This window comes from Papio anubis, chromosome X, assembly GCF_008728515.1.
Source record: "Papio anubis isolate 15944 chromosome X, Panubis1.0, whole genome shotgun sequence".
Taxonomy (NCBI): Eukaryota; Metazoa; Chordata; class Mammalia; order Primates; family Cercopithecidae; genus Papio; species Papio anubis.
The window spans coordinates 23238234-23264442 of record NC_044996.1 but is presented as its reverse complement, the minus strand read 5'-3'; the positions used below and the strand labels follow the sequence as shown (position 1 = coordinate 23264442).

General features: G+C 46.3%; 1 protein-coding gene and 1 long non-coding RNA gene across 4 annotated transcripts in view; one reads left to right on the top strand and one right to left on the bottom strand.

Annotated features, from left to right (window-relative positions):
• Positions 1 to 4242, bottom strand: part of LOC108583893 — an 82357-nt gene extending 78115 nt beyond the window's left edge. Inside the window, exon 1 of the long non-coding RNA XR_002519486.2 lies at positions 3361 to 4242. This is a non-coding gene — a long non-coding RNA (uncharacterized LOC108583893). The remainder of the gene's footprint in view (positions 1 to 3360) is intronic.
• The window catches only part of ARHGAP36 (Rho GTPase activating protein 36), a 31477-nt gene extending 5734 nt beyond the window's left edge, over positions 1 to 25743 (top strand). The window contains exons 2-12 of one of the 3 annotated variants that reach the window (XM_003918275.3): positions 17601 to 17759; positions 19000 to 19065; positions 19572 to 19807; positions 20053 to 20245; positions 20467 to 20522; positions 20756 to 20906; positions 21444 to 21592; positions 21769 to 21945; positions 22185 to 22282; positions 22415 to 22521; positions 24484 to 25743. In XM_003918275.3, coding sequence (XP_003918324.1) covers positions 17601 to 17759; positions 19000 to 19065; positions 19572 to 19807; positions 20053 to 20245; positions 20467 to 20522; positions 20756 to 20906; positions 21444 to 21592; positions 21769 to 21945; positions 22185 to 22282; positions 22415 to 22521; positions 24484 to 24641 — 1550 coding nt within the window. In that variant the 3' untranslated portion in view covers positions 24642 to 25743. Of the gene's footprint in view, positions 1 to 17364; positions 17760 to 18320; positions 18411 to 18999; positions 19066 to 19571; positions 19808 to 20052; positions 20246 to 20466; positions 20523 to 20755; positions 20907 to 21443; positions 21593 to 21768; positions 21946 to 22184; positions 22283 to 22414; positions 22522 to 24483 lie in introns of those variants that run through there. The other 2 variants (XM_009198246.1, XM_009198248.3) reach the window with 2 other exon arrangements.
• The last annotated feature ends 466 nt before the right edge of the window (positions 25744 to 26209 follow it).

Below are 26209 nucleotides of genomic sequence, written 5' to 3'. Positions count from 1 at the left end.
CCTCAACGTAGGTGGCTGCTACAAACCGGATGGCCTTAGGCACTATTATTTCTAGAGTGAAAGTGAGGAGAAAACAAAACAGGAGTCATAGGGCAATCTTAGCCAGGAAATAATCATGCTCTTACTTTCTGGGGCACAATGGCACATATTTAGGAGACTGGGTTGGGGCTGGATCAGCAACTGGGGTGGAGGGAAGTCTGAACAGTGAGCAGAAAGTTTGAAACTTTCCTGTGTGGAGTATTATATCCAAAACCTTGGTCTCATTAACACTGCAAGGAGAAACTGCAGAGTGAGAATTGGACTTAAGGTCCAATTCTTCTGGGGCTGCATTAGGCTGATCAAACATCATCCTAAAAGAAGAGGGACTATTTCAAGAGTGTCAGACAAGCCAGTAATGAGGAAAATTGGCAGTTTAGTCAGTTGGCTGCACTCCCTAAACACCATGGTTGAGACACTCTGGGCTACATGAGAAGGAAAAAAAGTGCAGAAGGGAATTAACTAACCTTTTCTTAAACATTTACTGTATCTGTTAAGCACTTGGCTGATGGTTTCTATGGTTTACCTCCTTTAGTCATCTGAGCAATTCTAGGCAGGTGTTAACATCTCCATTTTACAGTTGAGGAAACTGAGGCTCAGAGAGGTGAAGTAACCTTGCCAAGATCACACAGCAAGTAAGTGCTCAAGCTGGGATACCAACACAAAGCTGTCTCATTCTGAAGCCTGTGGTCTTTCTCTGCCCTCCCCACATGGAAAAAACAAAAGCCCTGATTTTCAAGGGCTTTACTCTCATGGGGAAACCATGATCTCTCTCCCCACAAAAATCCACATTTTGGTGCCCTGCTCCTCCAGATTCTTATATTTAGGGTGAAATCAAGCAAATCTCTGTTTATATTGGACCGTAATGGGAGTTATTAAAGTATTTTCCACCTTTGCAATTCCCCATATAATCTTCATGTTATGGGAACATATTTCCTGAACTCCAAAGCGAGAGAGAGAGACTTATGATGGTGATTTTAAGCTCCAAGGAAAGAGTGTGTGTGTGTGTGTGTGTGTGTCTATCCCATGGTGGTGGCATGTTGATAAGTGTTCTGATAGCCCCTCTTATTGCCCCATTTATATGGGTGGGGGGCATCAGAGAAGGATAGCTTTCCATTATGCTAGTAGTCCCTGGCCCACGACTGCATCTTTGGAGCCATAGCCGGGAGCTTTTGGCTTCTTCAGAGTTGAAGTTTGTCCTCCATTTCACAGGCAGGAACACTGAGCTGGAGTGAACCAGATGGTCTTTATGAACCAAAGTGGAACTGACACAACAGGATTTAGATGGGTAGTCTAGTGATGTGTTTATGCATGTGTGCGTATGTGTGTGTGCTGGTGTTGAGAAGCAGGGGCAGACCCTCTGAGGAAGAGAGGCCTCACATGAACAGCTGTGAGGAGGTGGAAGTGAAGCCGGTATATTCAGAGGAGAGTGAGGAGGTGTCAGATTGGCCCCACAGCAGCAGGAAAGCTGAGCATCTGAGACCAGATGCTAGGAGATACCAAAGTTTGCCTGAACACCTTGTATGGATTTCAGTTTAATGAAACCAAGGGGCTTCAGGCGGTCTATGCCCTGCCTGAGTAAGACTGATGTATTTAGGCTCCCCTTTTCCCCAAAAAAGGAGACTTTCTGGCTACAGAATACTTTGGGCAATGCTTTTTGTGCCCACCCAGGATGAGGTGCTGACCCAGGCCCAGCTGGGGGGAAGCTTTATGGATGTTCCAACTGTTTTTCATCCACGCACCAGGCTCATTTGTGCCAGATGAAAGGGCACAATAATAACAGTGGCAATTTAAATCGTGCTTCTCACTTTCCCCCCTGAAAAGTGGCGAAGTGACTCACCACTGTTGAATTGTCCCTCTCTATCCACCCCCTGACCTGTTTGCAGCAGTCTAGGCTGGTTCCCTGGGGGCTAAGCTGGGAGCCTGGGAGCTAGTGCTTCTAGAGGCCCTTTAGCTGTGACTGGGATGACATCATGCCCCCCCCCATAAATGTGTTCCCCAAAATGCGATGTATTGCTTTAATTTGGGTTTCTCAGATGAGGCTGCTTGGAAGGCATTAGAGCAGCATGAGCCCCATTAGGAAAGTGCAGTGCCCCCCGACTCATGAATAATATAAAATGGGGTCCATTCAGTAATCTTTTCTGAGGGAGAAGCTCTGCTTGTTTTTCTACATGCAGTTTGGTATGGAGATGCTTGCTCTATTTGAAATTTGCCATATACCAACTTCTGGTAGTGATGTTGTAAAAATGGGTCTGGGGGAGCTGTGAAATGATTCTCTTACTCCACCCTGATTCTTCACCTCCATTTCCCCCCATACCCAATTCCCCTGACCCTATGGCTGGAAAATGTTCATTTTCAACTCTTTCTTTCAGCACCAGCCTATGGAGAGCTCCCAGAACTGGAGCTAGTGAGGTGCACTTGTGCCTAGAGTAATTACAGATTTTGAAGTATCAACAAAGCAGGTAATTAGGTGGAGAAAGTATCCGCTGTCTGGGAGACAAAGAAAGTAATTATGCTGACTACTCCTGGTGCTGTCAGTAAACTCAAAAGAAAGATTTGTAGAGAAATGATAATGTTTGATAGAAACTTCAATGTCTAGCAGGAATCAGGGGACTCTCAGTAAAGCCACCTGGTATGTAATAAAGGTTTAGGAAATATGGTAGACCTGAGTTCAAATACCAGCTCTGCCTCCTAGGGTCTGTGTGATCTTGGAGAAATTACTTAACTACTCTGAGCCTGATGTGTGAAGTGTAAAAATAGCAATAATTATAGCTCTATCTACCTTACAGGATCATTGTAAGGACCCAAGGAGATAATGCATGTCAGAACACTTAGCACAATGCCCAGTACACAGTAGGTACTTAACAAATGGCAACATTGTTAGTATTATTACAATTATCCTTGCTACATACCAGGTATTCTCTACAGCAGTTTAGAGTTTAAAAAGGGAAATAAATGATTGCAGTTATGTATGATCATGTCATGAGAAGTATGAAGGGTGTAATTGTGGTGGCTCAAAGAAGCGAGCCCTCAGTTGAGAGGGAAAAGCACAGAAGAGCAGAGAAAGTTTTGTGATTCTGGAGTTAGGTTTTAAAAAAATAAGTAGGAGTTTGTCACAAGGCCCAAGGGGAAAGGGCTTCCAGGCAACTGGATCTGCCCACACAAAGCCAAAAAGGTGTGAAACAGCCAGGCCCTGAGCAAATAGTTGGGCTCAGCTAGGCACCAACTGGGATCTCCTGGGCGGGGGAGGGGTGTCAGGTCAGAGACCAAGAATCTATCCAGCTTACTCCCACCAGCCCCTGTATCGCGCCCTAGGCGCCCTACCTGGCCAATCACGTGCGGCGCCCTCCTCTTCTTTCAGTCAGGTAAATTCACACCCTGCCCCAGCTGGCCACAGAGGTGGGCGGGCAGGCGAACCCCCACGGTGAAGATCAGACCAGCGGGCACCTCTGCGGGGGTCGCGGCCCCTACTTCCTTTCTCCTCTCAGTCCCAGCCCAACGTCCCACTCGTCCCCGCCCCCAACCACACACACGGTCACTTGGGTTCTTTTAGACAACCCTGTACTCTCACACACCGCACCCATACACTTATGCGGCAATCCGCCTTCAAGACACACACAACCCGTTCATCCAAGCACTTAAGCTGACCACATGCGTCCACACCACACACATGAGAACATCACACCAAAAGACACACACCGCACCCTCACATGCATAAACCTTTGAACACACACCTCAAGTAGATTGACTTACAGAGAAATCTTGCACACGAGCACATTCACACACTACACACTTCAACAAACACCACCTGTAAACCCACATTGACACACTGCATCTAAGCATAAACACACACCACACACATGCACACAAGCTTCAACGGGCACACACACATCCACACACTGCACACACATATGCACTCACCACAGCACGACCACAAACCCCGGCAGGAGCAGCACACACCCACCTTCAAACCGCACCCACATAATCCCACTATAATCAGGCAAAAACATACAACCTATAAGCGTGCACACACAAACACATGCTGCATGTCAAAGCGCAAACCAAATACACACCACACCAAGCACTCCAGCTAAAACGTGCTCTGCTCACACACCCCCCCACACCCGGCCACACACCGAACGCACACACAGATCTACCGCACCCGCGCGCGCGCACACACGCTTACATGCATACATACATACACACACAGCCCGCCCCCGCCTTCCCTTTGGGCGGAAGAGAAGGGGGCGAGGAGGAGAGGAGGGGAAAAAAGGAGGGGGGATGAGCGAGCGAGGCGGGGCGGGCACAGAAGCTCTTTTCCTTTTGACCTGGGGTGTTGCCCCCATGTTCCCCATTCCCAAGCAAAGGGAGTGAGTGAGTTCGGTCCAAGGAAAATCCAGGCAGAACCCAGGAAAACGAGAAGGTCTGGGGAATCAGCGAGCGGGCGCGAGGGCTCAGCGGGGACCCTGACTCAGCGCACCGTCGACCCCGCCGGAGGCTCCTCCTCCCGGCACCCTCCCCCTGGCCTTTTCACTGCCTTGACCTCTGTCCCCCTCCGTACCCCCACCCTCAGCCAGGACACGTGCTTCTCTCCCCCGCCCACACCCGCACCCCCACCCCACGTCCCACTGGAGAGAACTGGCCACTGTTAAGGGTGAAGAGCTTTATTGGTTTCAAGAAGTAAGGAGTTAAGACTGGCAGACAAGCTTTTTGCGAAACCTGTTCTAATCTAGCTTGAAGACTTTTCTTAATGGAGAGCTCACTCTTTCTCAAAGCATCACATTTTCTACGTAAAGGGCAATGGCTATTAGAAATCCCTGACCCCGCGCTGGACACATAGTAGGGCGCTCTAAATGTTCCCCCCTCCCGCCTATGTCACCACATTTGGCAAGGCTGTCTGCAGCCTAGCACTGGCTGGTGACAGCTGTTGGGCAGGCAGTCAGTCGGTGAGCTCTTTTCTTAGCCCATTAGCCCTCCTGAGAACAGCAGCTTCGGACTGGGCGCCACCGGCGGCAGGGGGCGATAGAATCGCTAAAGGTGCTTTGCACTTCTGGTTCTGGCGGCACAGCCCCCTTGAGAATCTCTGAGGCGCCCTCCCTCCATAAGTGGACTATGTGAGTGGTGGCGGCGGGAGTCACTCCGGAATGCTCCGTGGCCAGATGACGTTCTGGCTCCTGTCCTCCCCTTGCTTCTTTTCTGTGGAGATGGACAGCAAGGGAAAGGGAGATGGACCTCTCCCTCCCACTACTCCGTGGCGCATTATGTAAAGTGTCATGCAGAAATACCCAGGCTTCAGAGTTCTTTATAGGTTCGAATCCCAGCTCTGCCACTTCTTAGCTGACTAACGTGGCAAGTCGCTGGCTTAGGTCGCGGAGTAGTTGTGAGGCTTAGAGTAAGTGACGTATGTGAAATACTTCTTCCAGTTAATATACAGAGGATGTCAATTCCCTCCCTCTTTCTCCATACTTCTTCCAGTTAATATACAGAGGATGTCAATTCCCTCCCTCTTTCTCCCACCCTCTTCAAAAATATAAAGATATGGGAGTTTAAAAGAAAGGGGATTAGAGTCTGGGAGGGGGGACATGGCCACCAGCTGATGCCCCCAAGCCAGGCCAGAAACACAGAGGATGGGAAGGAGTTCAGTTAACTTGCAATATGCTGTGTTTAAGGGAAATGCCTGCACCAATGATTTGGTGATGCCATTCACTGGCCACAAGAGAATCCAGGTCACACCTCCAGTCCTTGGAGTTGTGGTGAGGTTCTTCTGCCCATCACCTCCCCTCCTTACAAGGACTTCCTAACTCACCTCCACTTGTATTCTTTTCCTTCTTACCAAGATGCCACATTAATATTTTTAAACTTCTTGTGAGCACTCCTTGGGTGCCAGGAATGTCTCCTGTTAACTTATGTCCCGCCAGCATCTAGCACGGTGCCAGATACACAGTGCAAGCTCTATACAGGCAGCAAGCGATGTCCTGGTTGAAATCCCTAGGAAACATTGAGACTCGAGGGTATATGAGGAGTTATCACAAGGAACCTAAAGAGAGGACCCTAGGCACTGCAGGCATGGAGGGCAGTGGCTTTGGATAAAGAGTTATTCCATTCCTCCTCAAAGCCCTCCACCTCTAAGCCTGCCTGGAAGAGCATTGCTTCACTGCGGCTGAGGCTTCTGCAGGCAATTAAGAAGAAAGCCTCTTTCCTGGAGGGCAGAGGCCCTGGCCAGCTAGAGGATGAGTCACCACCTCAGTTAGGTGGTAGAGATGGCGCTAAAGTGGCAATGAATCAGTCCAAGATGGCATGAGGAGATTACCTGAGTGATGATGAGAAGGGGGAATGAGGCAGGAGCCTGAGCCCTTGAGGCTAGGACTGAGTGATAGAACATCTGTATTCATATGTATAAAGTCAGCTCCTAACCTACCTCCCCAGTTCCACAACCAAGTCCCCAAGGATAGCATTGGCACCCTCCTGGAGAGCGGAATGTTTGGGAGACTTGGGTTCCAATACTGACTCTGCTACTTACTATGTGACCTTGGGCAAGTTATTTTCCCCTCTCTGGGCTTCAGTGGCAAGGTAAGTGCTAGGTACTTTACCTATGTCATTTCACACATTCTTCTCCACGGTAGTATTGGAGCACTAATTTCTCTATTTCGCAGTTGAGAAAATTGAGGCTGAGTGATATTTAGTTATCTACCTTCTCTCTATATCATGCGGTCTTTGTGTATGCATGTTACCAGACAATCCCTGTAATCCAAGCCTCTTCTAGTATGCCAGTTCTCTGCTTAAATTGGATCCCTATGTACTCGGGTTCAAATCATGTCTCCCAGCTGCCCCCAATACCAACCCATGTTGCCAGCTACCTGGGTGGGTTTTCTTTTCCTCTCCGGCGACACCCTCTCCCACCTCAATTCAAGATTTTCCCTGGCATATAGGTCTAAAATCTCACATTGAAAAGCAAACATCACCAGAAAGATGTACTCCAATGTTTTGTGTTTTATCACAGTGGAGGGTGCTGGTTGCAGGATGCTGCAGTGAGGAAGGGGAGCAGAGCTTCCAGGGCCAGAGGGAGGGGCTGCAGAGAGAGAAGAGAGAGAGAGATGGAGGGAGAGAGAGAGACAGAGGGAGAGAGAGAGAGACAGAGAGAGAAAGAGGGGATGCCAGGGACAAATTGGACCAGCCTCAAATTGCTGCTCCCTCCCTTTCTCCACCTCTACTGATCTGGTGTTCTAGAATGTATAAAGGGGCAGCACCCAGTCCACTTACAGCAGGAGGAGAGGGAGAGATCCTCTCCTCTCCTCTCCTTCAGTGAAAGGGCAAATTGTCCTGAGTATTCAAATTGTACTCCTGTGTTGGGTAAGATTTATTTAATTCTGGGGGAGCAGGGGAGGGCAAGGGCCTCATCGTGGTAGCAATGATGATGAGGTGGCACTTAAATTGAAAAGAGTGCCACCAGTGCTGCTTAGAGCCAGACACTCTCTCTCTTTACTAGAGGATAAGTGAAACTTGACATGGCTTCTGGATCTCATTTCCAATCCAGGCACCTAAGAGCCATATCTCTGAGCTTTTGGAGAGTAAGTCCATGTCTGCCTGGGCTTCCACAGCAGCTATACTTGGAGCCAGCAGCTGTACTCTATCCTTTCCCTTCCTTTTTCTTCCTTCTCTCCTTTGCCAAGGCTCTACTTCCTCATTTTTCCCTCTTGCTGGGCTCACCCATAGTCTCTTATATTCTTGACTCTCTCTTTCTTCTCCACTTCTGTCCCTGTTTGTTGACAACACTGTCCCTTGTGCATTTACTTGGCCCAAGACAGGAGAGAATTCAACTGGGGGGGGGGGGTGTAACTGTGTACTTGAAATTCTCCCACTGAAGATCTTTTGTTTCTAACCCCATATTGCCCTTGTTGCATCAGATAAGAATAGTTAGCTCTTGTAAGTTATATTTTTGCTTGGTTGAACGTTGACTTGTATATATGATTGGTGGGCTGCAGTTTAGAAGAGAGTATTTTTGGAAGAGGTATTAAAAGGTAAGATGGTTTGGGCAGGTGTGGATGGCCTTCTGACTTCTCCAAGTGCCTAGATATGCAAAAAAGACAGTACATGAAAAATTAAGAATATAGTAGAGGGGGTGGGGGGGGAGACCATTGCCATCCAGGTTGATGGAGGACTTTGTGAAGTCAGCTTCTGTTTTGTTCTTGCTGATCATTGAACTTTGAACAAAATGACCTTTTTATCTCTGAGTTTGGAAGACCAGAGGCCCTAGACAGGAAGACCAGAGGCCCTAGACAAGAAGGGGAAACAAAGAGCAGAAAGAGTGAGGCAAGGAGGGGAAAGGACTATTCCATGTGCAGTCCTTATGTGCAAAGGGCCAACAAAGAATGTCCCCTGCCCTCAAATGCCACACCAGTCAAGGCAGAAGGGAAGCAAAGTGCTGTGGCAAATTGTGTGCTGAGCTGGGATCCAGGAGTACAGGACCTTCATCTTGGCTCTGCCACTAATTAGCTGTGTCCTTGGGTAAGTTTCTTAACCATCTGAACCTCCATTTCTGCTCTTCCTTCACTTGTACCGTGAGGTTGTGTGGTATGGCCAGGGGAGGGGAGATTCAGAGCACTCAGAAGGAAGGGACCCTTTGGCTGAATCTTGAAGGAAAGCTCTGCTTTGAATAGGGGAGAGAAGATTGTGGGGTACATTGAGAACCAGTGGGAGTGGCCCAGGGAATTCAGCAAACAGGTATGCGTAAGGCACTGAGCTGGCTGCTGGGTAGAAAATTGCTATGAATCAGCCCCCTCCCCACCGCGGCAGGCTTTCCAGAGAGTGGGGGAATCTGAGCGGCAGAGCCAAGCGCTAGCAGTGCCTGCAGCTCCTCTCAGCACTAGCCGCGGTCGCCCGCCGGACTGTCGAGCAGGTCACGCAACCTTTCCCTGGCCGGACCAAGAGGCTCGCCAAGAGGTAGTGCAGGGGTAGGGCACCAGTGGCCTGAGCGCAGCCCACTGCGGGATGAGAGAGGGAGGTGAGGGCACTTCCACGTGGAAGGCCCGACGTGAGGGAGGGAGAGGAGACCTGAGAGTGTGGAACAAGTTGCCCAGGCTTTTGCGTTCAATGTCTTAAACGGAAGAGCGCGCAAGAAAAGATTTAATTTTTCTAATTCTCAGCGGGGCAGGCAGCAGAGAGTGGTTTCCGCGCGCCGCGGGGCTTTGTTTAACTTTACAGGTTCTGCGCTGCCTGGAGCTACCCAGGGGCAGCACCCACGCAGCGCACCCCAACCTAGCCTAAAGGCCATACTCTGCAGCGCAGTGGCAGCCAGAGACCCTGGGCAACCCCGAGAGGCAGAGGGCGCACAGTCGGCACAGAGTGTGCACAGTCTTCTGTCCCTAGCTCAGAGCCGAGGGCACGCAGCGGGACGGGTGCTCGGGCGGAGGGTCGGGGGTGGAGATAGGCTCAGTCCCCTGCACTCTGGTGCCCCAAGGCCCTTGGGAGGGCTTGCGGTCGGGGGGGCTCTCTCTTCAACTGCGAATAGCAGCCGTGTGGCCCTGTGTCCCGGAGTTAGCTAAGTCCAATGGAAGAATCAAGGACTTTGCAGACGTGAGAGTTGTGTCTCTACAGTGCCCTTAGATAAACAGAATGATAATAAATTATACCAGTTATGTTTCGGGCTTGGAGACGCTCTCTGACTTGCCCAAGGCCACTCAGCTGCTTGGTAACTGAGGAGGCCTCCTGACTCCTGGTCTAGGGATTTTTCTGATTGCGTCATAGCCATGAAAGTGGTCCAGTTTTGAATGGGGATGGATAGATGGATGGATGGATGGATAGATAGACAGATAGATATTGATATTTTTAAAAATATACTTATTTGAATGTAGTTTTAAAATACCATTCCTGCCATGAAAAACAGGGGAAAACATCTCCCACAGCCTCAGTTCCCTATGACAGCCACTCAGACAGGATTTTGAAAAGAAAACTGACAGACAATTGGATGCTCGTTGGGGAAGATACAATCAAAGAAGAATAGAGGGGGTGGGAGTAGGGGAACAAAGATGGAGGAGAAGAAGCTCTCAGCACGGATTCTGAGAACTTCCTTATTCTGAAGGTTTCTTTGACATGGTCTCTGTTCAGATGGTTTCCGGGAGTGTCCCCATCAGTCCTTTATTTCTTATGCCCACTCTGTAGAAGCCACAGATGTGGTCTGGAGAGGCAAATATTGATGACCCTCCTTTTAATTAAGTCTCATTTCCCTTTTTCCCTCTCTTGTAGTGAGTACATTGGAGAAGGGAATTCTGTGTGTGTGAGTGTGTGTGTGTGAGAGAGAGAGAGAGAGAGGGAAAATGAATATGTAAGAGAGTGTAAGGCTGTATGTTCATGTACATGGATGTCTGTGAGTGGGAGTGTGTGTGTGTGTGTGTGTGTGTGTGTGTGTCTGAAAGGCAGTGGGTCTCAAAGAGGGAAGCTTTGAGAGGCAAGGTAGATGAGAAGAATGAATCAGAATTTACAGAGTGCAAACTAAAAACTTAGAGCTGACTAGGGATCTGTCCAGTGCTGGTGGGCCTGGGGAAATAGTCAATTCTTAATATTCCTTAAAAGAAAAAGGAAAGGAAACATATTTAAATTAGTGCAGAGAAGGATGATTTTAGACCCATGGGCCTTTCCTGATAGTCTTCAGACACTTGACATTTATGTGACCTTTGACTAGGCTGCAAGATCCCAGGGCAGGAATGGGGGCTTTCTACTTCAGATGGCTCTCCCCTTCCCTCCACTATCTCTAACCTGGGTGGCTTCCATACTGTGCCAAGGAAGCCAAAGTTCAGGACTAAATCCCTTTTGTTGGCCAGTTAGCTTTTATCTACATTGCATAGACTAGACTAATTCCCACATATCACACAGTTAGCTGCTTTGCATCTCTGATCATGAAAGACCCAGTGAAGATACAGTTCATCTTATCCCATCTAGAAGTGTGCTTCCCGCTGACAGTGGGTGAGTACCCATTTTCATCTTCAAAGGGTGATACAGAGGCATTCTTCAGCAGGGGACACTATTTGCCTCATTCCAGATAGTAGCACTTCTGCTAAGTCTTCCCCTCAAGTTTGGCTCTCAGGTATTTTGGAGGGCAATTCCTCACCTTGCTTGCTTGCTTGCTTGGCATAGTAATGTACCCTTTGGAGAACACTTTCATTCTACCCTATATTTTATTTTATCTTCACAGCCACACTTAAAAGTACCATGATTCTTATTTTGTAAGGTCATGGATTTGAGGCTCAGAAAAGCAAGATAATTTGCTCTCTGTCAAATAGTTAGTGAGTGTGTAAATTTACATGGAGCGAAGCTGGAATTTGAAGCTAAGTTCCAGTCTATATCTCAGGACCTTGCCAGGATACCATGCTGTCAGATTGGGGGTGGGCTGGGGTAAGAAATGTAGTGAGATGAATACACAGGGCTTTTGGTGTCTTTCTCCTCTGTCAACTATCTCCTCTACCTTTCATAATAGTCTTTGTTTTTTTTTTTATAAAAAATACTATTCCTGTAAATACACACACACACACACACACACATATACATATAAACACACACACACACATACATACATATCCATGTATCTATCTTTCTTTCTATCTTCGTTTCCCAAGGAATGGCACAGAGCAATGTATAAAAATATCTCAAAAATCCAGCCACATCCTTAGGAAAGAAGGTAGTCTTGGTTTAGACTTTCCAAGTTCCAGGCAGCAGATGTTGGTGATGAATACCAAGAACTGCTATGGTTTGGTGGGAAGGGCAAGGCTTGAGCTGGGGATAGGAAGGGACAGCTGGTTCTCAAATCATATTCCTGCATGGCATTTTTGTGCAACTTTAGGTAAGTCACAGCCTCTCCAAAGCCTTAGTTTGTTGCTTTTGTAAAATGGGGAGGAAATATCCAACCTACCTCTTTCCCAGGGGTTGTTGTAAGAATAAAGTGGCATGATTCATTTATTCATGAATCACAAATAGCTGTTTTAATTACAAGACTCTCAAGAGCTTATAATTCTATGATTCACCTGACAAACACTTACTGAACACCTATTGTCTGCTAGGGTCTGGAGATAATGGACATATGGAAAGCTTTTAAGAAAATGAAAAGCAGAAGACAAATTAGACATTAAAAACTTTTACCTCCTATTGATAGAACATTTTATTTTTGACTTCTTCCACCACAATGTAATAGAAGGAGCAACCAAAAGGGGAAAAAATGATATGCATGACACAGCTTATGATGCCAACACTATTATGCACCCTGATACATATTGCAGATAATAGTGAGAATATCTATATCTTGGTGTACTTGATGTCACATTGCCTTGTTTACACTATTCTTTGGGATGTTTATAGCAAAAAAAAAAATGTCTTTCACCATCCTGAGCTTCAGTTGTTTCTTTCGTCAATAAAATTTAAAAACAGGATTCCATGGAATGATGACTGTACTTATTTTACAAAGATGCTGTAATATGTGGTGGCTGCCTGCTGTCAGATATGACCTCCCTTGGCTTATGGAATCAGGCTTTGATTATGTGTGTATTGTTTTGATTTCTTTATTTAGCAATGCAGAATCTTGCAGCTAGTGAAAGAAAATATGAGTGCGTCAATGGCAAGAGCCCTGAGACTGAAGAGAACTGGGTTCTTGTCCAAGCTCTGCTGTTAAATTGCTGTCTGGTCTTGGGAAAACCCCTGTCTCTCTGTGAGCCTCAGTTTTCTGACCTGTATAATGGAGGTTTGAGACCAGGTGATGGCTAAGATCCTATTTCTGAAACATTCTAATATTCTAATGTTCCTGAAATTTTCTTATTTTTTTGAAGCCAGGGCTTTTCTCCATATATTTTAACAGTAATACTACCTCTAGTTTATGACCTTCTGCTATAACATGATGGGCTGACTCAATGTATTGATGAACGCTGTCCCCAGATTTAATTATCTTGGAGCATCATCACCACATTTTATAAAATGAGCCATTTTGCTCATTGCATCAGCAGCCTTTGCTGAAATGGAGGTTATGGGATAACAACTTTAAGGCTAACTCATTAACGCTCCGGGATGAATAAGCTAATGTGTCAGCAGACCAAATTGGTGCCCAAATGTTTTCATATAGAGACCCATATCTCTTTCCCATGTTGTGATATATTAATGGGGATATCTTTATCCATTGCCGCTGCCTGTAGTCATTTGAGTAATGTAGATGCAGTACCTTCTGGGCACCCAGCCCCATTCACTATCAATTTCCTAAACTTTGAGGCACTCTCAGAGGCTTGGAACAAAATTCTAGTGATGCCATAAAGTACCTAATTTATAAGGATTTAAACCATGACATCAGTGCAGTCCCTGCTTTTTTTTTTTTTCATAGGTGTTTACTAGTAGGCACTGCATCATTCCTAACTATTTGATGGGGGCAATGGAGTAAATTAGTCGTCCAAATTGTGAAGGCTGTAGATTTATACCTAGTTGAAACCATTTCAGTCCTCACAATGTTGAAGTGGGTAACCTTTCTGATGTTAATTTGTTTCTCCATCTGTGTGCCATGCATTTTGGGAGGATGTGAGAAACAGGCTTGATGCCATTCAAGTGTGTTTCCCCTTTTTGTATTGATGGAAACTTGATTTGTGCCTGTCTGCTCTTTGTTCAAATTCTTTCTCTTGGTATCTGCTAATATTCTTGCCCCTTTACTGATCCAAATCAAATCGTGTGTGTGTGTGTGTGTGTGTGTGTATGTATTTTGCTAGTAACAATGTAGAATTGGATGGTTTGAAAGAGAAACAAATTTTGAGACATACAGGCATTTTATTAATCTGAATAATAACATTTGAAATATTAACCTATGCAGTTAGTTTTTCTAAATTTTATAAGATGATTTTTTAAATACTTGACTCTGATGAAATTGGAGAATGAAGAAGAAAGATCTATTCCTCAAAATCTCCTAAGATCTCTTTACATAATTCAAATTTAGTGGAGATTGAACAGAGTAGGTTGTTCAATGGATTGATACAAATTCTAATTTTATGTAATTACTTTTGAAACATGATTTTTTTTTTTTTTGTAAACTCCGGCCCTATGCAAAGAACGTTCAATATTAACATGTTTATTAAAAACCAATGCTAAATATCACACATAATATTATTAATTCAACTCTCAGACAACCACTGAAATGGATACTGTGTCATTTCACCATTTTATAGAGAAGACCACTGAGACTCAGAGAATTCAACTGACTTTCTTAAGATCACACAGCTAAGAAATCTAGAGCTTGGCTTTGAACTCAGTTCTATTTGGCTCTAACACCAGTACAGGTATTGCTAGTGCCATGGTATACTGAAGGGGTCAGGGGAAAACACTTTGGAGCAAGAGAGGTCTCTTGGTACCTCTTTCCTGTAGGGAGCCTCCTTTTGTGTTCAGCTTGAAATGTCAGGCCTGAGGATGAGTATTCAAACCTCAAGAACCTGTTATGTGCCTCTCTCATAGTGCTAAAGCCTGCCTACTCATTCCCCCTCCCCACTCCACCCATCTGTTTCTTGTCTGGGGACATTGGTCTTCCTAAATCTGCTTCTGTATTGTATGCTACTGGCAACTTGAGAAGGTTGAAAGCAAGTAAGGCTATGCCAATTTTTCTGGTAGAATTGTAGCATATAACTGCTCTTAAGTTTAGCCCTGTGTGCTGGAGCAGGGAGGCAATGACAAACGGTTTATTCTAAGGCCTTTGATTTCCTTCGGAATTGTAAGCATCTAGGCTGACTCATCTCTCAAAGGCTTTTTTTCTCTCTCTCTCCTTTTGGGGCTGTTGTTGATTGGGGATTTTACTGTTTGTTCTTACCTTATATTTGGGGGAGAGAAGGGACTGATTTTCATCTTATTTTTGGGTGAAAGAATCAGCTCTGCTCTTTGGATGATCAGATCTGGTAAGCTTTGATAAGAAGAAATAACTGAAACTCCAAGACAGGTACAAAAGACGTCTGGATTGGGGAAAGGGAAGAGGGGAGTAATGTTAGAAAAATTAAGCCACAGCTAGGCTGTGTGTCTCAGAATGAGACTCTAGATTAATAGGCTCTGGACCTGCTATTTTGAATGGGGGATTGCTAGAGGCTTAGTCTGGAACTGTGGTTAAATGCATGTGCCTTTGGTTAAAATGGTCACTTTGCAAGTTGCAGTTTGGTGGTTGGGGTTAGGTGTTCATTTTGGATCCAGGGGATGGAGCTTTGCAGTTGAAGCTTTAATAACTATGCTAGGTGTTTTCCTCTTGGCTTAGTTCAAAAGCCATAGGAAAACTCCTCATCTTTTCTCTTAATGCACCTATTTCTGACATCTGTGATCCTGGCTATTAGGGAAAGTGGGCAAAAGAGTTTTGGAGACAAAATTCAAGGTATGGTTTATTTGTTTGCTTGTTTGTTTTTTGGACAGAGGATCGCTCATCTATTTAGATTATTGCATGATAAACCCTTACTTAACTTTTCTCTCTCAAAGCTGCATTGCGTGATCTTTGAAATTTAAGCTCCCCACCCCCCAAATCATATATAGAATGTCATTGTAGATTCCATGGGAAATATACATTCAGTAAAGTAGTATGTAACTACTTCCTTTCTTGGCAAAAGGTTTAGTTCCCCATCTCCTGAATTATCTTCTCTATCAGGAACCAGCCATATTTACCCAAACCATAAACTTGGGAGCTATCCTAAATTGTTTTCTTTCCATTGCAATTAAAGATGTTCCCTAAGCCCTGTCAGTTCCATCCATGAGATTCGTCCCCTACTCCAGCCCTAGTGAGACTGACTTGTGTCAATATCCCTTGCCTCTTAGCTCATCTACCTACTTCCAGCTGTCTACCCAAAACAGGCTTTTTCATGGCTTTCTGTGATTTTTCCAAGGTGCAACCCTGACTCTTTCACTCCCTGCCTAAAACCCTATTGCCTTCAGGAAAAAGTCCAACTCTTTAAGCTGGCTTATAGGGCCATCCATGATCTCATCCCTGCCCATCCAGATTTATCTCCTTCCAGTCCCTTTATACAGCTTCAAGAATATGACAATCTCTCTCCTATCTCTTTTCCTTTGCACAAGCTGTTCTCTCTGGACGCTCCCCTCCTCTGTCTCCAGGCAAACTTAGATGTTTTCTCCTTTCAGCTCTCACAATACTTTGTTTATATCTTGGAGGTCTAACATCACAAGGTTTTGTAAATTGTTGCTAACCTGTGTATCTCCTTCACTGCACTGTTAAATCTTTAAAAAAAGAAATAGTATTACCTTGTTCATCCTTTGAATCTTTGGTGCCTGGCACAAAGTGGGCAATTAATACAGGTGTTTTTTTTTTCTTTAATGAAGGAATGAATGAACAAATGAATAATAGAGAATGTGCGGGAAAGGATGCTGTGTGAGGTGCAGGGGCATACCCCGTGGGGGATGCTTTGTAGTCTGGAAGTAGTGTAAGATAGTGGGCACCATGGAGAAGGCACATATAAAATAGGTTTTACCATTACGCTAAGACAGACTCCACTTTGATCACCAATTCTGTTTAAGGAGTCTCACTAGAAATGGTCTGGAAATGATGTTTGTTGGTTTTGGTATAAATGATTTTTTTATGAAAAAGTAATATAATCAAGTTGTACAAAGTTTGGTAAATAGAGAAAAGGCAACAGGCAAACAAAATCTCACCAGTTAATGCAAATGCTGTTAGCATTTGGGTGCGTTTCCTTCAGTCTTATTTTTATGCATGCTTTTCTTCACATAGTTGCAATCAAAATTAATACAATTCTGTGTTTTGTATTTGTTGTTTAAAAACTCTGTAAATGTCACTTTAATGATTGCATAATTTTTCCATACTGTGGCCATTACAAAATTTATGTAACTAATATCATTGCTGGGCTAACTTTTTTTTCCCTTTTTTGTTACTATTATGGTTTATGTGGATATGCTTTTCCCTCTCTGTAGGAAGATTTTATTAGGATAGATTCCTAGAAGGGGAGTTACTAGGTCAAAGGGCCTGGGGACGATTTTTGGCTCTAGACCCTCGTGTTCAGTTTGTTTTCTGGAAGACTTGTATGAATTTGCAGCTCTCCTAACCTAGATGAAAGTCCCCTTTTTATCCAACCTGGACAGCATCGAGTACCATCAGGGAAAGAAAAAAAAAAAAACCTCTAAAAACATTCTAATTGATTAATTAATGGAAAATACTTTTTAATTTTTGTTTCAAAGTGCTTTTGTTAAAAAATGTTTTTCTCTTTTATTTTTTCTTCGTGTTTTCTCTCTTCGTACTTTTTTTTTTTCTAATTAGGTTTTCTTTTTCCTGGACTATCTGTTAAGGGCTGATTTTTTGAAGTTGAATTTTTTTTTCTTTTTTAGCAAAAGCAACCAGAGGCTGCTCTGCTTGAGGGTGAAGCCGCCTCCCAGTTTTCCCTCCCCCTCTACCCCCACCCCCATAGTTCTCTCCACCAGGTCCAGTGACAATTGGATGATGCAGCCTTGATAATCATCCGATTCCAGAATGGGTGGCTGCATTCCTTTTCTGAAGGCAGCAAGGGCACTGTGCCCCAGAATCATGCCCCCTTTGCTGTTGTTGTCCGCCTTCATTTTTTTAGTGAGTGTCTTGGGAGGAGCCCCAGGACACAACCCCGACCGCAGGACGAAGATGGTATCAATACACAGCCTCTCCGAGCTGGAGCGTCTGAAGCTGCAAGAGACTGCTTACCACGAACTCGTGGCCAGAAATTTCCTCTCCGAATTCAAACCTAACAGAGGTAAGCTGTACCCCGGAGTGTGGCATCCTCGCCTTCGGGAGAGTGGACCCTCCGGGCAGGACGGGGCGGATTAGGGGTCTAGGAGGGAGGGAGGGGCTCACGCCTGATCTCGGACTTGGTCAGTTCTCCTGGCGTCTGGGGAACTGAAGAAGCCGGAGTTGAAGGCTGTTTGTTGAATTGCGGAAGGGGTAAAAATTAGTTGAGTTTGGTCGAAGGCTGGGGGTTGAGGGGCAGTAAGACAGAAGGCAGATATCAGGGACAGACAGGTGGACAGAGGGCCGGTGAAGAGACAGACGCACCAGGTGCGGTGCGAGAATAAGGCAGAGCGAGACGGAAGCGCAGAGGGACACTCTGGAGAGAACTGGGAGAGATAAAGACAGCGCGATCGAGAGACAGAGAGTAGAGGGAGATAGCGAGACAGTGTGTGAGAGAGAGACGCTCCTAGCCGGGCGGTGAGCGGGAGGGCGGTGCGGGCGCGGGGGCGGCGGCAGGAGGTGCGCGGCCAGCGCTGCCCACCTCAGCTGGCTGCCGGGGAGCGAGAAGGACGCGGCGCAGGACGAGGTTCGAGCGCACCAGGGAATCTCAGGGGTACGCGCGCGGATTTGGCAGCGGAGCCCAAGCGGGTAGCGCGGACCCAGGCGCGCCCCAGAGGTATTGGAAAGTGCTGGGGGTGGCAGCTTCGCTAGGCGCACACGGCGAACGCAGCTTGAATTGAGTGAAGCAAAGGGCTAGGAGCCCCCGCTGGCAGTCACTGATGCCAGATTCGGAGTGCGGGGACAGCCAGGTGTCGCCGCTTCTCCTACCGCAGCGCAGGGAGCCGACGGCAACCTGGTGCGAGCGCGCCCGCGGTAACTTGGCGACCCTCACCCGCGGTGGCGCTGCAGGAGAGCCCCTCCCTCCCTTCTCCTGTTGTGTGATCTGGGGGCTTCAGAGCCCCGGAATTTATGTTTTAAGTGTTGTATTGAGGGACTACGGGTGCGTAGCAAGATGCGCGGTGCGCACGTGGCGCATTAGATTGTCTGGTTTGGTTAAATTCTTGGAGTCTGATACAAGTGAGATAGGCTTGGCCTTGTTAGGTGGGGAAACTGAGGCTCACAGAAAGCTAATTACTTTTCGCCCGCTGGACAGAGCTCGCCTCTTTGCCACCCCCTCCCTCTGCTGCAGGTCAGTGCGTTGGGATATTTTAGTCACTTATCAAGTCCTATTTTTAAGTGTATCTTTTCTTTTTCTCTTCCCGTAGCTTTGCCTACTGACCGTCCGAACACCTTGGATAAGTGGTTTCTGATTTTGAGAGGACAACAGAGGGGTGAGGGGGCTCTTTTATTTTCTTTAGAAAAGAAATAGAGTGCTAACCTCCTGTGTAGTGTGGCCCTGGCTATTGGAGACTGGGAGGCGTCCACCGTCCCAGGAGACACTCTCTTCAGCTCCCAAACCCCACAGGGGGTGATATCAGGAAATGGCGCAGTAGCTGTAGGTGCTTGGCACGGTCCTCTCAGACCTTTCTGGTGGACTCACCCCACACAGATATACCCGAAGAAATCTCCCTCTTTGCCTCAAGGTAGTCACCCCCAGGGAAAATTTAAGGCAGGGACCTCGAGCCTCGTCGGGGTGGTTGAGTGGAGCTGAGTCCTTTCGCCAAACCACTGCGGGGTCTTTTTGGCTAGCTCCCCAGGGAGGGGCGCTGCGGGTCTGGAGAGGTGGGGTTGGCTGCGAGTGGTTGCTGGGAGGAGTGCTACAGCCCCTGCAGTTCCTCCGGATTTAAGCGCTGCGAGGCTTTGACGTTTCTCATTCTTTCTCTCCGTGGCTCCTCAGCTGTATCACTCAAGACATTTGGCATTCGCCTGGAAGAGGTCCTGGTGAACGAGTTTGCCCGCCGCAAACATCTTGAACTAACAGCCGCGATGCAGGTTGAAGAAGCCACCGGTCAGGCTGCGGGCCGTCGTCGGGGAAACGTGGTGCAAAGGGTGTTTGGCCGCATCCGGCGCTTTTTCAGTCGCAGGCGGAATGAGCCCACCTTGCCCCGGGAGTTCACTCGCCGTGGGCGTCGAGTGAGTTAAACCCTCCAGGTTTCAGGCAGGGGCCTCTCCTGAGGTATGCAGGAATGTGAGGCCGGAGGGTCAAGGCCTGTGCCCTCAGAGGCAGGGGGGAGCTGAACACAATATGTTGAAGTGCTGTCCTTGGCTTGCCACAAAGGGAATGTATCTTGTTCTGAATGTCATACATACAGTACTCAGGAAGGTCCTAATTGACTCTCTTTATTGCCCATTTTAAGATAATCTGGATTTCTCCACAGGGTGCGGTGTCTGTGGATAGCCTGGCTGAGCTGGAAGACGGGGCCCTGCTGCTGCAGACCCTGCAGCTTTCAAAAGTTTCCTTTCCAATTGGCCAACGACTTCTGGGATCCAAAAGGAAGATGAGCCTCAATCCGATTGCGAAACAAATCCCCCAGGTTGTTGAGGCTTGCTGCCAATTCATTGAAAAACATGGTAAGGGAGCTGCAAATGGGTAAATCAAGGAAGGAGGCAAAGGGAAAGGAGGGATGTTCTAGAAATGGGGGGAGAAAGGAGGTCGAGGATGAAGGGCTTGGATAACATTCCCCTGACACCCAGTGGAGGTCGGGATGCGGGGGCGGGAGTGGGGGGAAGAAGGGAAATGCCATGGGAAAGGGATTCAGAGATGCTTAGCATCCCCTGGTCTTTTCTTTCAGGCTTAAGCACAGTGGGGATTTTTACCCTTGAATACTCCGTGCAGAGAGTGCGTCAGGTAAATTGGTTATGTTTACATGTTTGTTCCTCCAATAAGAAAGAGCAGGAGGAGGTGGGGTTCCCCCATAGACCTGACTACCTGATGGGGGGAGGAGCAGGGTCTTCTTTGCAGCCCCCAGGCCCACCATATTACCAGCTACTTCCACTGAAGCCTGGAACCTGTTGAAGGAATGACCAAGATGGAGCCTCTGGTGGGCCAGGCAGATAGTCCATGTCTTCTCCTTTTCCTAGCTCCGTGAAGAATTTGATCAAGGTCTGGATGTAGTGCTGGATGACAATCAGAATGTGCATGATGTGGCTGCACTCCTCAAGGAGTTTTTCCGTGACATGAAGGACTCTCTGCTGCCAGATGATCTGTACATGTCATTCCTCCTGACAGCAAGTGAGTCTTCTGACCTCCCTACTAGGGCAAGGAAAGGAAATATTATTGGGGTCTAGGGGTTCTAGGGACAGAGCTCAGGCTGGAGGACTTCGAAGAACTAAGGCAGAATGAACATAAGAAGATGAAAAAACCTCTCCAGAATATATACACTTACTATCTGTCAATTAAAAATAAAATGTTAATAAAAAAACTTATTTGGGTTACTTTCTTTGTATTTCAAAATGTTCCATTATAAGTCTGTTGCTTGGATATTTCTCTAGAGCTTCTTGAAGATGTGTGTGCCCTCTCAGGCCAAAAAAAAAAAAAAAACAAAAACAAAAAAAAAACCAGGTTCTGTAGAGGAGATCTGGTTTTTATGGGAGCACTTCTTGCTTTCAGAGTTCCTGAGCTCAAATGCTTTGGAAATGAGCAAAGGCAAGATGCCTGGGTACTTTCTCCATAACTGCCAGCAAGTTTCAAGCAGAATCTCACCTCCCTTGGTATCAGTCTGTGGCCAGGACCATCCCCCTGAGACAGTCCCTGTTTTCCTTCCTCTAGCTTTAAAGCCCCAGGATCAGCTTTCTGCCCTGCAGTTGCTGGTCTACCTGATGCCACCCTGCCACAGTGATACCCTGGAGCGTCTGCTGACGGCCCTGCATAAAATCACGGAGAACTGCGAGGACTCAATTGGCATTGATGGACAGTTGGTAAAAAGATCTGGGAAAGAGTAGTGAAAACTGTAGTATGGGACATATGTGGGAGTATATCAGCAAGAGGGTGGATGGAGAGGAGAGAGAGAAACAAGAATAAAAAGAGACATATTCATTTGTACAACTCCCAGTACTACCTCAGTGTCAATCACTTTCTGCTTTCCTTTACCTAGGTCCCAGGCAACCGTATGACTTCCACCAACTTGGCCTTGGTGTTTGGATCTGCTCTCCTGAAAAAGGGAAAGTTTGGCAAGAGAGAGTCCAGGAAAACAAAGCTGGGGATTGATCACTATGTTGCTTCTGTCAATGTGGTCCGTGCCATGATTGATAACTGGGATGTCCTCTTCCAGGTAGGTGAAAGTTTTGGATGCACTTGTTTTACACATCCCTCTCCTGTTCACAAGGCAAGGCACAGTTGTACCTGCATCTTTAAGGGTAGCCAAAACAGGCAGCCACAAAATCATCCAGTCTAGAAATTCCTCCCACATTAGCTGGCCTTGGTACCTTTAGTACCGGGTACCTGAAAGAGATGAGTATAAATGAAAAGGTGCTGTGTAATGATGGCTAATGTTGCTAATTCTACCCTCAGGTGCCTCCCCATATTCAGAGGCAGGTTGCTAAGCGTGTGTGGAAGTCCAGCCCGGAAGCGCTTGATTTTATCAGACGCAGGAACTTGAGGAAGATCCAGTGAGTGTTTTTTGGGTTTGTTTATGCTTAGCCTGAAGCACCTTCTACTATGGGGTTTTCCAACTCCCGACCATCCTTATATTAAGTAATGCAAGTACACAAATTGACTTTTTCAAAATCCTTCCCATTCAGGAGTGCACGCATAAAGATGGAAGAGGATGCACTACTTTCTGATCCAGTGGAAACCTCTGCTGAAGCCCGGGCTGCTGTCCTTGCTCAAAGCAAGCCTTTTGATGAAGGTCAGTTCCCTGCTGGAGGTCAGACCCTTGCCAAAGGTCAGTCCCTTGCTGAAGGTCAGGCCCTTTTTGAAGGCTAGGTCGTTGCTGAAGGTGAGCCCCTTGAGGAAGATGAGTCCTCTGAGGAAGATGAAGAGCTAGTATTTGAATATCTTAATCAAGGAGTAGTCTTTGGGGGAAGCTCAAGGTCTAGAAATCCCAAATAACTTTGAGATTCAGGGCCCACATCTTGAAGGAATACCAGAGCTTGGTGAGGAAGACGATGATGATGATAATGATGACACTTTAAATTTTGATGATCATCCTTCCCTTGGAGATATTCTAGAACCAGATTATGAAATTCCAGAACTCATTGAGATCCCAGACTTTGAAGAAATGCCATATTTTGAGATGGTCCCAGACCTTGAAGGAGCCCCAGGTGTGCAAGAAATCCTGAACCCTGGAGAAAACCCAAACCATAACCTAGAAGAAGGACCAGATTTTGAAGACCACCAAAATCTTAACCTTGCAGAAGTTCCCTATCTTGATGTAATCCCAAACAATGGAATCCCAGACCATGCAGATGCTTCAGATAATGACGAAATCCAAGATTCTGAAGAAGATCCCAGTCTTGAAGAGGTCCCAGCTGTTGATGAAGTTCCAAATGATGAAGCCTCAAATGCTGAAGAAATCCCAGACTATGAAGCCCCAGAGGTAAATGGGATTTCAGACTCTGAAGAAGACCTTGATTCTGAAGAAGTCTCAGCTCTTCATGTGGTCCCAAGCCCTGAAGAAGCCCCTGGTGGATGTGAAATCACAAATCATGAAGAATCTCCAGAGGTTAATGGACTCACAGACTCTGAAGAAGATCCCAATCTTGGAGAGGTCTCAGGTTTTGATGGAATCCCAAATGACGAGGAAGCCTCAGACACCAAAGAAATTCCAGACCTTGAAGAAGCCCCAGAGACCAATGAAATTGCAGGCCCTGAAGAGGTCCCAGCTCTCCAAGTAGTCACAGGCCCTGAAGATGTCTCTGATTTTGACGAAATGCAAGACCATGAAGAATCCTCAGATGTGAGTGGAGTCCCAAACAACGAAGAAGCCTCAGATATTGAAGAAATTCCGGGATGTGAAGAAGCCTCTGATGTTGGTGGAAACCAAGACTCTGAAGAAAGCCCCAGTCTTGAAGAAGATTCAGTTCTCCATGTGGCTCCAAAACCTAAGGATGCCCAAATTTGCAACAAAGTTCAAGATTATCAGAAAGACCAAGTCAATGCATTTGAAGAAGAAGTTACCACTATGGCTCCAGAAACTGAAGATGTCTCCATTTTCAGTACAATTCCAGACCCTCCACAAGACCTGGCTGTCAACCTTGAAGAAGTCATGAATGTGGAAGAAGTCCCAATGCCTAAAGATTTAGACTCTAAAGAGGTTCAGAATCCAAAGGCAATTCAGTTTCATAAAGATGCAGATGTTGCATTCCCTGTAGATACCACTCTCCTTAAAAACAAGTCTCAGCCTAGCCAAGTCATGGACTACAAGTCCTCCCCAGAGCTGTTGAAGAGCAACACCTGCTTTCTCTCTTCCATGCAGTGCTGTAAGCTTTCAGCTCTAGTTTTGTTACTCATTTGCTTGGTAAAATTAGTCAGGTTACTTGCAGGGTGGTGGAGGTTATTAGGAGGTCGCCCTCTTACCCGTCTCCTTGGTAGTATTATACATTCCCTCTGAGCACAGGGTATCTGTCTTACTCTTTCTCTTTCCTAACTCAGCTCTTTTGCCAGTTCCCACAGTGGTCCTAGATTCAGAGATCTGTGTTCTGCTGTCAGGTTGTAGTATTCTTACATGTCAAATGCGGATAATCATTCCTGTCCTACCTTCTTGCCTCATACTGTATTTGAAACTCAAAATTAGGTCTTAGTGCCTTGGGTGATGTGCAAAGTACAAGGTCTAGAAACATAAGGAGTTAACATTGTTACTATTTTCCAGGTTCCTCTGAGGAGGCAGCTGTGCCTCCCAGCACTGCCCGTTCCCATGATGATGAGGAAGGAGCGGGTAACCCCCCCATTCTGGAGCAAGACCGCCCATTGCTCCGTGTGCCCCGGGAGAAGGAGGCCAAAACTGGCGTCAGCTACTTCTTTCCTTAGATGATTTTCCTTCTATAAGGTGCCAGACAGGGGAAAAGAGGGGGGGTAGATCTGGGATGTCACAGGAAACATTAAGGAGAGAGTTGAAGGTGAAGATCTGAAGGTAAGAGGGAGTTCCACCTGATGCTCGGGTCAGGATGAGAATTCCAAACACACTGCCAGACCCTTCACTGGGGATGCTTGGTCTCTTCAGCTGGTAAAAGCAGAGCTGTTTCTGTATCATGCCCAAGCTCCCCGGTACTACCTTGCCTTTCTCTTTTACCCCTGATCTTGGCTTTCTCTCTCTCTCTGCAGACTTCCCTTTAATTGATGTGACATTTGCGGTAAACACCTTTCCCAGGAAACCTCACAAATCTTGAGGTGCTTTCCCTTCCCCAAATGGGATTGCATGATTTCCCTGACTTTCCTACCCTCCTCCCAAGAGCTCAGTTGGAAAGGCCCTCAAGAGGCATGCTAGAACATTAGGTCAGCCTACTGACAACTGACAAAAAATTCATGCGAAATCATGTCACACCAATGCATAGCCATGTCCCTGCAGCAATTCCACTGCCTTAGGATTTCCCCCTCCAAATTATTCAGACCAATGGCTTGCCAAATGGCCTCTCCCAAAATTCTGTGCAGTTTTGCTCAGGTCACCCTAACAGAGAAACCTCAAGTGTAGATCTAATTAGTGTTTCTGGCATCCAAAGTTAGAGGAAAAATTAGATTTTATTACCTGGATCTGCGTTAAAGACAATTGATGTTCACACCCTGTTGTCAGCAAAATAGCTAGTTAGGTAAGGACACATAGTTCCAAGTAGCTAAAGTCACCTGATTATAAATGTTCTTAACTATCGTCTCTGTAATTCCTTTATACAGGACAATACAAAATTGTGGGACATGCTCTGGTAACACACAGATATGGGTTATGTATGACATCCAAAATTACAGCTGATATTATGGGTAACAACTGCTAAGGTCCATAGAATGAAGAATGTATTGTATTGAGGGATAGAAATTGATCATATAATGGGTAACAACTGCTGAGCTCAAAGATTTGTGATTGTTAAAACCTCTCTGGCATTTAATCATTAATAAACATCTGTATTGTGACAGCAGCATATTCATGGCTTACTGTGTTTTTTTTTTCTTTTAATTTGAGGGGTGAGTTAGGAAGCTCTGAGTAGAGAGCTGAAGGGGTAAAGGAGAGGTGAACAGAAATAAAGAGGAAAGGGTGATGTAGAATAAAGAGAAGAAGATGACATGGGATAAAGGGAAGGGGGTGACATAAATGAGGGGGTGGAGTGATGTGTAATAAAGAGGAGGGAGTGAAGTGGGAAAAAGGGAATAGGGTGATTTGGGGTAAAGGGGAGGGAATAGAGTAGAATAAGTGGGAGGGGGAGACATGGAATAGAGAGGGAATGACATGGGATAAACGGAAGGGGGTGACATGGAATGAGGGGTGGAGTGAGGTGGAATAAAGGGGAGAGGATGATATGGAATAAAGGGGAGGGACTGATGTGGAATAAATGGGGGGTGAGGTGGAATAAGGGGAAGTAAAATAGAATAATGGGGAAGGGCTATAATGG